The 13,286-nt window shown below is 49.8% G+C and overlaps 1 protein-coding gene across 11 annotated transcripts in view; it reads left to right on the forward strand.

The window, feature by feature from the left end:
* Positions 1-13,286, forward strand: part of FANCA (FA complementation group A) — a 60,269-nt gene that overhangs the window by 37,951 nt on the left and 9,032 nt on the right. For 9 of the 11 annotated variants that reach the window (XR_003524007.1, XR_003524008.1, XM_027617098.2 and 6 more), the window contains exons 25-33: positions 387-483; positions 560-747; positions 2,225-2,321; positions 3,828-4,004; positions 5,262-5,335; positions 7,180-7,308; positions 10,878-10,962; positions 12,338-12,501; positions 13,012-13,117. Coding sequence is in view for 8 of the 11 variants with exons in the window: in XM_027617098.2 (XP_027472899.1) it covers positions 387-483; positions 560-747; positions 2,225-2,321; positions 3,828-4,004; positions 5,262-5,335; positions 7,180-7,308; positions 10,878-10,962; positions 12,338-12,501; positions 13,012-13,117 (1,117 nt within the window). In the remaining 3 variants the exon portion in view is untranslated. Of the gene's footprint in view, positions 1-386; positions 484-559; positions 748-2,224; positions 2,322-2,363; positions 2,814-3,827; positions 4,005-5,261; positions 5,336-7,179; positions 7,309-7,385; positions 7,456-10,877; positions 10,963-12,337; positions 12,502-13,011; positions 13,118-13,286 lie in introns of those variants that run through there. The other 2 variants (XR_003524009.2, XM_027617104.1) reach the window with 2 other exon arrangements.

Below are 13,286 nucleotides of genomic sequence, written 5' to 3' on the forward strand. Positions count from 1 at the left end.
CTGGGTGGTGTGGAGTCGTGTGTGGGGTGGCCTGGGTGCTTGGATCAGGTCTCCCTGGTGGAGCAGAGTTCCTCCCTGTCTTCCATGACGAGGACGGGGAGCAAGGCTGCCATTCCTAGTCCAGCTCTGATCCTGGGTCCTGGGTCCTGCCTTTTGCCTTCTGTACCGGTTGGGGGTCCCAGGCGGGGTGGAGGGGCCGTGCTGACTTTTATCAGGTGCAGACACGGCAGAGGTTAAGCATCACCGTGGGAGACCCCGCTGTTGGGGGAATAGCCCGGTTCTTTCTGAGGCCTCCTGTGCGTGAGTGCTTGTGCAGCAGAACCCGTGGGAGGGCCGTGCAGGGCCAGGACTGGCCGGACTGCTGGTCTCGGCGGCTCTTTCTGCAGGCAGGGCCCCTGGGCTGCTCGCTTCGTGACAGCCATGTGTGGACGCAGGCTCCTCCCTGTCGTGCTCACCCGGCTTTGCCAACTACTCCGTCACCAGGTAGGGCTGCCACCTCCCTCCGCCTGGGAAGGGGGCTCCACCCTCCTTCCTGGAGAAACACCGTCTCCCGTTTCAGGGCCCAAGCCTGAGTACCTCCCACGTGCTGGGCCTGGCTGCCCTGGTCGTCCACCTGGGCGAGTCCAGGTCTGCACTCCCAGAGGTGCGCGTGGGTTTTCCTGCCCCTGCCAAGAGCCTCCCCATCCCAGAGTTCTTCAGTAGCCTCCTGACGTTTGGAACCGCAGAGACCTCGCTCTTCTGCCTGAAGTGAGCTCCCCCTCCCGCCTCTCTGCTGTGCCTCTCCCCTCTCCACAAAGTAGCACATTCTCATCACATAAAGCTGGTCAACACATACACGCTCCATTTGTGATCACTCTAACATTTGGTATATGTCTTTCCAGAGTCTTTATAGCGTGTGTACTCGTGTGTATTTCTTTATTTACAAAAATGAGAGTATACTACCTTAAAAGCTGCCTTTTAAGACATTACAGTAGACCGTAGTTATCCTTCCATGTTGTTAAGCCATCTTCGGTTGTGGCGAGCATTACTGGGTTTTGTCTTGGGGGCGCCTGGCATCCGGTGGGACCCGTCCCTCTGGCTGGGTTGCTGGGCTTCCCTGTGGTGAGTAGCTGTTTCTGTGGGGTAGGTACCTGCACATGGAGTTGCCCAGTCCAAAGAAACTCATCTGAAGGGGTTTCGAGACCCATCGTTCTAGAAGTTTGTGCTAGTATACACCCCCACGCTTCCCTTATACACCACTGTGGGTCAGACCCATTCCAGGACCTGGGGTGGAACCAAATCCCTGCCCTTTTGTGTGGGGGCATCTGGCAAGTTGATAGCGTGTGCATGCGGGGTGATAGGTGCCAGGAGAGGTGGGCCGGTGTCAGTGAGCCGCCCACCCCAGCGAGGGCAGGGATGGGTCCCCACGTGCTGAGGGCAGGGCCCTGGGAGTCTAGACTTACTCGATCCCGGGGTGAATGGACGGAGGGTCAAGGCAGAAGCCAGGAGGTTCCAGTGGGTTGTTTGCTGGGGGCTGGGATTGCAGTTCACGGACGGAACTGACAAAAGGCATAAGGAATTAGAGCGGGGAGAGACATGCACTAGAATGCCTGCCGTGGACCCCTGAGCCCTCCACTGTGGGAGGCAGAGCCGTCCAGCCTCTTACAGGCTTTTGGCAACACCGAGAGCCCTCACTGGCAGTCAGTCCTGAAAGTGCCCTGGTCCCCCTTCCTTCCTCGGTACCTTCCTGACTTCTCCTGGGCCCCGGGGTCGGTCTCTTCGACACTTGACAACCCAACACATCGGTGGGCAAGGGCTTCTCCTAAGGCTGAGTTTAAAATTGGGCCTGCTTATGCCTGGTTCCGCAGACTTCTTTCAGGAAGGAACAGTGAATGGGGTGATGGTACGTCAGAAGCACTCCCAACCACATCTGACTTGGTCACTTTTGTTTTGGCCGTGACTCTACATGCGGCGAAAGCAAGCCCGTACTTGCACAGTCTGACTGTTGCGGTGTTTTCTGCATCTGTGCCTTCAGCGTGGACAGAGCTCAGACCCATGGGTGTGACACGGGGCTTGGTTCCCAAGGGCTCAGGAGCTGGCCTGGCCCAGAGCTGAGGCCGAGACTAACCCTCCGGACATCTGGTTTAGAATGCAGTCAGATCCCTTTTGTGAAATTCACGCTTACATTCATTTCATCCCGTATGTTGCATGCATCACATTTCTACATTCTGTTTTCTGCTTTCAGATTTTGTACAGCGGTGATTTCTTACTTTTTGTGTAAGTCTTCTTCCCTGTCGCGAGATATTTTGTACAGCTGCTTATCTCCAGCCCTCATGAAAAAGGTAGGTCTGTCACTTCTCTTTCTCCATTCTGTGAATCTCCAGTTTCATGCAGGTTTCTAGCGAAGGTCCGGTTGTCTGCTCTCTCCCCGCCCACGTCTCTGCACACTGTGCTCCCGGTGTATCGGACTGTCTCCTGGGAGCTGCCTCAGCTGTCTGCTGGGGCTGAAACTGCCTTTTTCTTCTGTTCTCAGACTTAAGATGAAGGGGGGGCTGTAAAATGACAAAGACGACAAATGTAGCTCCTTTTTTTTTAAAAAGAAACATACTGATTTTTGTAAAGTTGGTATATTAAAAGAAATATTCATGAAAAGTATCTATTTAAAAAAGAATTCTGATTTTCTCAGAAGACTTACCTCGTCTATTGAATGTTGTATTTATTTACAGGACTAGAGAAATTTAAAGATCTTGTTTATTTATTTTAGAGAGAGAGAGCAAGCAAGAGTTCGGGAGGGGCAGAGGGGGAGAGAGAACCTCAAGCAGACTCTGAACTAAGCGCGGGGCCCGATGTGGGGCTTGATCTCATGACCCTGAGATCATGACCTGAGTCAAAATCAAGAGTTGGATGCTTGGGGTGCCTGGGTGGCTCAGTCACTAAGCGTCTGACTTCAGCTCAGGTCACGATCCCGGGGTCCTGGGATCGAGCCCTGCATCGGGCTCCCTGCTCAGCGGGGGGCCTGCTTCTCCCTCTCCCACTCCCCCTGCTTGTGTTCCCTCTCTCACTGTGTCTCTGTCAAATAAATACAATCTTTAAAAAAAAAAAAAAAGAGTTGGATGCTTAACTGACTGAGCCACCCAGGCGCCCCAAGACCAGAGAAGTTTAAAGATGTGTGTCAGAAAACTTCAGTGGCAAAAGTGAACTTGGAGTGAGAATGGAAACCCCTGTTATTCCTTTGGTGGAGTTTTAAGGAACATCTTGTGAAGTTGAAACGCAGATCTGAGTTCCAGGCTCCACATTAGAATCCACTGAGAAGCCCTGGTCCTGCCCTCAGGTTAAGTGCCGTCGGGACACCTGTGTGCTCCCGTCATTGGTGTTGAGGAGCTTAGTCCCAGGTGCCCACAGTTTGAAGCATGGAACAGAGATTAGGAGAGGCGGCCCAGACAAGGAAGTTTCCGGTCCCACCTTTGCCGAATTCTGAGGGGGGTCCCAGTGCCCGCCCCTGGTCCCCCCGAGCAGCTCCTAATGGCAAACACTCAGGGACATTCTTGTGCTTCTCCAGTTGGCACCCTCTTACAGTGGGAAAACCAGTGCCAGCAACAGGCAGGGAGGACGGCCAGCCACCGCTGTGGGGGACCGTTTAGAGCCAGCAGTTCTGCCTCCAGGGGTTGCGCCCCGGGAGACAGATGTGCGCCAAGATTGGCAGGGCTGGTCACTGAGATGCCGTCGGTAGCTGAACGCAGGGCGCCCAGAGTGCCCCATGAGGGGTTCGCCGGGTCACTCCAGGTGTCCACAGGGTCTCCACGCTGCCCTGCCCTGTGGCACACAGCCAGTTTACCATCTCTCTCCAGTTCCAGTTCGTTATACTCAGACTGTTCTCAGAAGCCCGGGAACCCCCCTCTCAGGAGGACCCAGCCGGCCTTCCCTGGAGACTCCTGTGCCTGCCGACTGCCGACTGGCAGCGAGCCGCCCTGTGTCTTTGGAAACAGAGAACCTTCCAGGAACTGTTGAAGCAGAAAGAATTTCACGTAGGTCCCACTGCCCCTTTTCCTGTCTCTTGCCTTGTCCTAACGCACAGGGTTTTGCGGGTAGCTGTGGGGTTTCCTGAGGACGTGGTGGGCAGGCAGGCGGGCCTGATGCTGGAGCACCGCAGAAGTGGCTTGGACGGAAGTTCTTACTGTTACCACTGTAGAGTCACATGTACTTGTAAGAAATAAGACAGAAAGATCACATCTACTCTGCCCAGTTTCCCCAGCACTAACATTTTGCGGAAGGTTTTAAGGGTGAATATAAATGTATCTGGAACATACCTGCCAGGCTGCGATTTGGGGTTGCACTTCTCTGAACATAGTCCTGGGGAGCCTTGGCCTGCTTCAGCCAACATGCCTGTGTTACTAGTCTGCTACCTTTTCATAACTTTTCGTTTACTCACCTGGATGTTGGTCTGCTTATTTTGGTCCTTAGAGAAAAAATTCTCAATTGTTTTATTATATATTCAGTTCTTTTACTAATTGTATCGGTACACCAGAGCAGGTTGACCGTGTTTGTTGAGCATAGTAGGCGATGCTGCAGTGTGCATAGAACACTCGCTGCCCACATGCAGCCTGGCGGGTGTCTCGGCGGGTCGCCGCCCTTGGTGTTCGGGTGATCGTGGACGAGCCTCTTGGCTTCCCGTGCGTGTGTCCCCGAGCAAGGAACTGCTTCGTATTGCCAGGCTTTGGTATTTCAGACAGGGAGCGCGCTTTGGGATGTGCTTTTTACACACAGTGTGAGGTTTGAGGTTAGTCGGTGTTGATGAGTGAAACCGTTCCAAGAATTGTAAAATAAGGAATACGCTACCATGAGTATTTGAAGCATGTCATTGCATCAAGTTTATTCTTCGGTTACTTTGCCCAACTCCACTGAACTAGAAAATGATTTCTTTCCTGGTGGTGGTGTGTGGTAACCTGAGTGGTTTGCAGAGGCCACAGGTTAACTGTTCAGAACCAGGCAGTGTGCTGGAGAACTCAATTTCAGTACCAGTTTGAATGGTTTTGGTGAGCTTCACGTTCAGAGTTTGATTAAGCAGTATCTGCGTTCCCCGTCAGGGCTTGGTGCCAGGACCTCAGTCCGACGGTGGGAAGTGGCGTGAGCATAGAGGCTAGCGTAGGCCCGGCTGGCCTCCTGTGAGGCTTCCAGCTGTGACGTCCACGGTCACGGAGCGGTGACAGCAGACTGTTACCAAGCCGACCTTGGTCTCCGTGTCCCATCTGCACTGTGCTGTTCATGCTGTCCTTTTCTCTCAGTTAACTTACAGAGACTGGTTACAGCTGGAACTGGAAATCCAACCTGAGCTTGATTCTCTCTCACATACGGAAAGGTAAGTGTTGAAAGGGATCTGCCTTGGGGCGCATCTGACTCTTGATTTTGGCTCAGGTCACAATCTCAGGGTTCTGGGACCGAGCTGTGTCAGGCTCCGTGCTCAGTGGGGAGTCGGCTTCTCCCTCTGATCCTTCCCCCCACCCCCACTGTGCACACGCACTCTCTCTCTCAAATAAGTAAAATCTTATTAAAAGGGGGGGGGGGTCTGCCTTTCAAAATGCTGTCAGGTTTTCTGCATTGTCTTGAAGTCTAAGTCCTCTCATTATATCCTCAATGTTCAGTTTAATATATGACCTATTAGCACATCTTCATGCATTCATTCCTTAATTCAAGAAACATTTATTGAGTTCCTCCTGTTTGCCAAGCACTTCTAGAATGTTCTCGAAAGTGGGGGTGCATTGTGATGAGACAAGCCTGCCCTTCTGTCACCTGTGTGCAGACAGGGGCACTAGGCGGTGCACTTCTGCCCTGACGCCACTGACTGGGCACTGTTGCCAAGCAACTGCACACACGTGTACGCCTCAGTGGGCCTGGGGAGAAGCCGGCGGACAGCTAAGACAGATCAGGACCCCAGACAGGGCTGTGAGAACGGGTCCCAGGGTGGGGATGGCAGGGGCAGCAAGTGTGCTTTCCCTGGGTGGGAGAGGAGCAGGGAAGGCTGGGTGTGGTAAGGGGCTACCGTGGAGTCCTGACCATCCGGGGTCCTGCTGAAGGCGCCCGAGATGGTTCTCAGCTGGGGCGGCCAGCCTGCGTCTGTCTTGAGCGTGGGAAGAACACAACGGAAGCAGAGGGCTGGTGGGTGCCACAGGCAGTGCTGGTCCTGAGTTGGTGGCATGAGGAGCGGATAAATCAAGGTCTGTGGGTCCCAGGACCAACTCTTCAGACCAGGGGGAGGTGAGATGTGCTGTTCTGGGCATGAGAGTGGGGTGCTGACCAGCCGCTCGGTGTGGGGGTGCAGAGGTCAGGGAGGGAAATGTGCTGTAGATAAAATGGAGCTGGTAGGGCACAGGAGCCCCGGGGGCAGCTGAGGGCAGGGATCAGCGTGAGCCACCCTGAGCCACTGTCCCTGTGTGGTCAGAGACGTTCCTCACATGCACGGGATGCTGTCTCCTGGCTTCAGGTAATAGAAGGAGCAAGTAGAAATAAGAAAGAACTGTGGAAAGAATAACTGCTTTTCCAACAAGATAGAGGTTTGCTTGCTCCTCAGGTCTGTGCCCAGCCGCCTGGGAGTGCTTGCTGCATGGGTTTGCGTGTCCTGGGGTCTCCCCTCCCCTCCCTCCTCCTCCTCCATTTCCACTAGGAAAAGGAGGAATTCATTTTCTAGTGTGAGGATCCGTAATAAGGATTTCTTACCCCCAGATCACAGGATGTTGAAGCTGTGCTTAGACCTTGTCTTTTTTAATTCTACAAGTAACACTCCAGTACATTCTGTAGAGGCTTCAGATGGTATGGGTAAAGCACCAGCCCTTTCTCACCTGTTCCTTGCCCATTCGTGGGTATGTGGAAACGTCTTAGTTGGGTTTGGCTCTTTCTGTAGAAATAGACTAGTGTCAGTGGTTCTCTGGCTGAGGCTTTCACTTAGTACATCCTCAAGACCTTTCCTGTGAGCACCTGCAGAGCCTGGTCCAGATCTGGACACCTTTGCTGGTAGACGCTGGGATAATGACCCAGGGGGATGGCCCTTTAGGGGGTCTTGATTGTGGCAGAGGGCATTCCTGTAGCCCCAACCCCTCAGATTTAACCCCCTGCCGTTGTGCCCCTGGCTGTGGGCTCGCTTTTCGGCCACGTGAGGCACTGGTTTGCAGCCTTTCTCAGCACAGACCTTGGTATTTGCTGTTGCAGGTGGGACTTCCACCAGTGGGCGATCCATGAGCACTTCCTCCCCAAGCCCTCTGCTGCAGGGGGCTGCGATGGGCAGCTGCAGACAGCGTGCACGGTTCTTGTCGACGTGCTGATAGACTTCTGCCAAAGGTTAGGAATGCTGATGCCAAAGGGCGTCATACTTCTAATTTTGGTAGTTCTAAGAATGTGTTTCTTATTTCTCTCAGTCTACTTTGTGTTATACAAAGCACAGTTGAACATGTCCTGATAGCAAGTCTGAGTCTGTCTGAAGTAAAGGTAAGTTTTCAGAATCCGTTTCCTTTGTGTATAGATTTGCCAGCGGCAATGACTTGTCTTTCTGCTTTGTCACCTGGCACCTGGGTCATTAAGTGTAAAGGTGGGACAAGTAGGTTATAGCAGGTGGCAAGCGTCGCAGGTGCCTGAAACATGGACGTGGGCTGGCTGCCATGGGGGCAGAATTCCGTAGCATGCAGCTGTGTTGGGTTTGCGTTCCGGCTGAGCTAGTCTCGATTAGTCTTTGTCTTCATGACTGTTGTGTCAAGATGGCGAGTAAAATCAATTCCATTTTCCACATTTCAGGTGACAAGTGTTAAATCGTAGAAAACGAATCTTGTTACCCTCTAAGAAACACGGTCCATGCAAATGGTTCCTGAACACAAGGGAGGACGGGTGCCTTTATGTTTCCCACTGTCCCTCTGTTCTCCACGAGGATGTGTAAACACGTCAGCTAGTTAGCAAGGTGACTCTTCCAAGTCACACTACATTGCAATACAGCTGATGGCGCTGGAGTTTTTCCTGGTGGCGCTCCATGGCTGGGAGTAACACCTGCAGCACCAGGCAGCTGAGGCTGGGGCCGGCCCTCTTGTCCTTCATTCTTCTCTTGGGAGGGAGGGGCAAGCATGCGTGCGCAGAGCGAAGTCAGTGAGTGTCTGTGCCTTCCTTCCACGCCCCCAACCCTGGGATTCACTTTCTGTCTAAGCATTGGTCAATCCTAGTACACTTTATATAAATGGAACCACACAAGCATGTGGTCCTTTGGGTGTGGCTCACTCAGGACAGTGTTTTCAAGCTTAGTCTACATAATAGCATCTATCCGAACTTCATTTCTTTATTACTGAGTAGTATTCCACCGAAGGATGGACCACAGTTTGTTTACTCGTGATGGAAATTTGGGTTTTCACTTATTGACTGAGTACTTCGGTAGAATTCTGTGTACAGACTTTTCTGTGGTCCTGTGTTTTCATTTTCCTTGGGCATATGGCTATGCATGGGATTGCTGTGTCATATCTTTTTTTTTCTTTCAAAATTCTTTCAATTTTCTTTCAAATTCAAATTCTTTTAATATTGATTAATATACACAGTGTATTATTTGTTTTGGGGGTACAGGTCTGTGATTCATCAGTCTGTTGTGTCATATCTTAACTTTTTTTAGGAACTGCCAGACTTTTCCAAAACTGCACCATTTTACATTCCCACCAACAGTATCAGAGTTCCAGTTTCTCCACATTATCACGAACATAGTTATTGTTATCTTTTGATAATACCCATTCTAATGGATATGAAGTGGTATATTTCATTATGGTTTTGATTTGTTTTCCTCTGGTGGCTAATGATGTCGAGCATCTTTTCATTTGCTTGTTGACAATTTGTGTATCTTCTTTGAGAAATGTCACATCCTTTGCCCATTTTAAGATTGGGGTTTTTTTTTTTACTGAGTTTTAAGAGTTCATGGGGCGCCTGGGTGGCTCAGTCGTTAAGCGGCTGCCTTTGGCTCAGGTCATGTTCCCAGGATCCTGGTATCGCTCCCTGCTCAGTGGGAAGCCTGCTTCTCCCTCTCCCACTGCCCCTGCTTGTGTTCCCTCTCTCGCTGTCTCTGTCAAATAAATAAATAAAATCTTTAAAAAAAAAAAAGAGTTCTTTATGTATTCTGGATACCAGATCTTTATCAGATATGAGATGCAGATATTTTCTCCCATTCTAGGAGTCATCTTTTCATTTCTTCCCTTGATGGAGTCCTGTGATGCACAGAAGTGTTATATTTTGATGAAGTCCAGTTTATTTTTAGTTTTAGCTCTTAATTTAGGTCTTTGATGCATTTGATTTAGTTTTTATGGAATAAGTTAAGGATCCACCTTTACTCTTTTGCATGTGGACATCCAGTTGTCCCAGCACGTTTTGTTAAAGACACTGACCTTCCCCATTAAACGGTCTTGGCACCCTTGCCAAAAATCAGTTAACCATACCTGTGAAGGTTTATTTCTGGACTCTTTATTCACTTTGGCATATATATCTATTTTTTTTTTTTTTTTAAGATTTTATTTACTTATGAGACGCCTGGGTGGCTCAGTCGGCTAAGCGTCTGCCTTCAGGTCATGATCTCGGGGTCCTGGGATCGAGCCCCACATTGGGCTCTCTGCTCTGCAGGGAGTCTGCTTCTCCCTCTCCCTCTGTGCTTTCTCTCCCTCTCACGCTCTTTCAAATAAATAAATAAAATCTTAAAAAAAAAAAAGATTTGTGGTGCATACATCTATTCTTATGCCAATATCACACAGTTTTGATTACTGTAGATTTGTAGGAAGTTTTAAATTGGGAAATGTGGATCCCCCAGCTTCCTTTTTTCCCCCAAAGATTGTTTTGGGGGTTCTGGGTCCTTTGCAATTCCATCTGAATTTCAGGATCAGTTTGCCAGTTTCAACATAACCAGGTGGGCTTCTGATAGAGATTGCATTGTATCTGTAGATAATTATGGGTAGTTATTACCATTTTAAGAACACTGATTCTTCCTGTCCATGAACATGGGATGTCTTTCCATTTATTTAGGTCTTGTATAATTTTTTCAACGTTTTATAGTTTTCATTGTACAAGTCTTGCACCTCCTTGGTTAAATTTATCCTTAGGTATTGTATTCTAACACCATTGTAAATGGAATTATTGTCTTAATTCCATTCTCGGATTATTCGTGGGTATAGAGAAATATAACTTGATTTTTATATATTGATTGCATGTCCTGCAACTTTATGAAATTATTTGCTTTAATAGTTTTTTATTGTGAATTCTTTAAGATTTTCTGTATGCAAAGTCATGTCATCTGTGAATAGAGACTATTTAACTTTCTCCTTTCCAGTCTGGATGCCTTTTATTTCTTTTTCTGGCTGAACTCTCCCAGCTAGAACTTCCAGTGGTATTGAATGGAAGCGGTGAAAGAGGAGAACTTTGTCTTATTTCTGATTTTAGGAGGAAAGCTTTCATCATTAAGTATGAGACGAGCTGTGGGTTTTTCATAGACGGCCTTAATCAGGTTGAGGAAGTTCCTTTCTGTTCCTAGTTTGTTGAGTGTTTTTATCATGAAAGGGTATTGAATTTTGTCTCATGTTTTATCTGTGTCTATTGAGATGTTCACATGGTTTTTATTTATTGATACGTGTATTCTATTGATATGTTGATTTTAGGATGTTGAACCAACCTCGCATTCTTAGAATAAATCCCACTTGGTTATGGTACATAATTGTTTTTAGATGTCACTAGATTGGGGTTGCTAGTATTTTGTTGTAGACGGTTGTTTTGTTGATGACTGTGGGTGTCATGTGGTCCCCTGGGACCTCTGGCTGTGTGACCACACGCCACTCTGGAGGCGGAGAAGTAGGAATGGCTGTACATGCGGAGATACTTAGGAGGCTTTTATTGTGTTTTTCTTTCAGTTCGAGGAGTTACAACTGCTCAGAGAATTTTGATTTGGTTCTCGGTAGCTGCACAGGAAATCGGGATATTTTTTCCAGATTGCAGGTGAGTTAGAAGATGTAAAACTCAGTGTGTTTCACTGCATTTGTATCGTCTGCTCTGATGATATTTACTATGGATGTCTTAAGGCAGCATGAAAACTAACATCCCACATATAACGGACCAGACCCGGAGCGACAGTGTGCTCACTTAAGGGAATACCCAAAAGTACGGAAACAAAAGCTGTGGTGGCAGAACCATCTTAGGATCATTTAAAATTTGAAAGAAGACGCCACCTTTGGTGGTAAAAGGGTTGCTATATCCACCACTTGCTGCTTTTTAGCTCTTGACTGCTCATTTGGATGCCAGGCTCAGAGAAATGACATAGATAAGGCTCCACTTGGCAAAGGAGGCTGAGAGGCTGCTCTTTCACGGGTCGCCTGGCACCTCCACAGGCTGGTGGGTTCTTTTCAGCAAAGCAGTTGCACTCAGGAGGGCGTGGAAATGGGGCTCTCGTTTTGAAGTAAAGGGTACAGTTTTTAGTGAGAGTGCCTGTTAGCCTCAGGTCTTGTCTGGGCGATAGAAAGACCCTGAGAGTAGGCTCTGGGGTCCAAGTGCAGACCCCCTCTGGTCTCCGCGCCCACAGTGTGCACAGGGAGTCTACCTTTGGAGGTACACGTGTGGCTCCGTGTTGACAGGATTCTTTGTGTGGATTTCACGCTTCCTGGTGGTGGTCACGCCGTCAAGTGCTTGAGAAGCTGGGGGGAGTGACAAACCACGGAGGGGGTGGCCTGGGACCCTGGGAAATCTTACCTACGAGGGAATGAAACTAATCCCACAAAGAAGAGATCCCAGCCCTCCGAGCCCTCCTGTTGACCTTTCGTCCTCCTCGTCCGTCCTAACTGGCTGTGGCAGGCAGAGTGCGTCATGGGCCTTGGGTCACACGCGGCAGGGATGGTGCTGCGACGCGGGTGCTTTGGCTTGTTCTGTCTCTGCTTTTGAACGTGTGCCGACTCTGCACACACGTGGATGCTTTCAGTCAGCAGGCACTTTATTGAGTGCCTGCTGTGTACACGCCTTATGTCCACAAGTCACCCTCCAATTATGTGCACGCAACACCTGTATACGCAGAGTAGAAAAGCAAATGATAAATGATAAAACGTTAGTCATAGGGGAATCTGGTAAAGGTGTTCATTGTACCATTCTTATTCTACTTTTGCAAATTTTCAATGATTTCCAAGTAAAAACGCTTGTTTTACTTGTTTTTACTCATTCCTAGCTCCTTTTGGGAGACCTCTCTCCCAAGCCCACCCAGCCCCCTTTCAGAGTCCTAATTGGGGCTGACAGTAAGCCCTGAGAACTTTCTGCCTTCACATTTGAGGACGATCACGTGGAACCAGCGATAAAAGTATGTGAACATTCTGGTCTTGTTTTTTTCCAGGAGATGGCTGCTGACCTGGAACAGGGCCCAACAGCATCCCAGAGTTGCTCTCCTCAGGAGCGCTTCCCTTTCGGAGTGTTCCGCACACGGCTCCAGGCTCTGGCAAGCGGGTGGGATGTGGCTGCCCGCCTTCAGAGACAGCGGGAGCTGCTTGTATACAAACGGTAGCGCGGCACCGTAGAGAGGAGTCTGTCTTTACATTGAGTTTTCTTTTCCATTGGTCATTTGTTTCTGTCCCCTATCCCCATCTTCTCCTTGGGGTTCCCATGGAGAGAGCAGGGTCTGAAGCTTCAGATTAAAGCCGCCCCTTCAGACCCACGAGCTGCCCTGTTGAAAGACGTAGCCCTGAAAATGCATGTCGAAATAAGGAAAACCATGTGTGCTTACAGACGCTCATTGCAGCCATGTTTCTGAGTGTGAGACGGTGAAATGCCCCAGTTCTCCAGAGTGGCTCTGTTAGACTGGGGTGCACCCTTTTACTTGATGATTGTGCCACTTAAGAACGGCTCTTGGGGTTAAGACATTGGCAGTGCTGCAGGACACAGGTGCTCAGCACACAGCCCCGGATGGGGACTCTCGCCAGAGTGAGTAGGGAGGCTCACTGCTGACGTGAGTCTGCGCCCTCAAGTCATGAGGCTGTGCCGCCGCCACTGACGCAGCTCTTTCTGTGCAAGGGTCCTCCTCGGTCTGCCCCCGTCTGTTCTCGTCGGCAGCCCCCAGGCCAAAGAGCCAGCCGCCCCTGACTGCACGGAGTTCTTCCACTTGGTCAACTCTGAGCTGGTAGGTGTGGGCAAGCAACCTCGGGATGCAGGGATGGGGGTGCTCTGGTTCTTGAAGATTCGCAAGTGTGACTGTGGTCACTTTGAGCCAACTGCTTCAGTGTGTGTGCAGACCATGTGGGATTGCTGAAGGAAAGAATGGGGGTACCGCTCCGGGAGCCGAGAGTTGG

The sequence above is a fragment of the Zalophus californianus genome, chromosome 17 (genome assembly GCF_009762305.2).
Source record: "Zalophus californianus isolate mZalCal1 chromosome 17, mZalCal1.pri.v2, whole genome shotgun sequence".
Taxonomy (NCBI): domain Eukaryota; kingdom Metazoa; phylum Chordata; class Mammalia; order Carnivora; family Otariidae; genus Zalophus; species Zalophus californianus.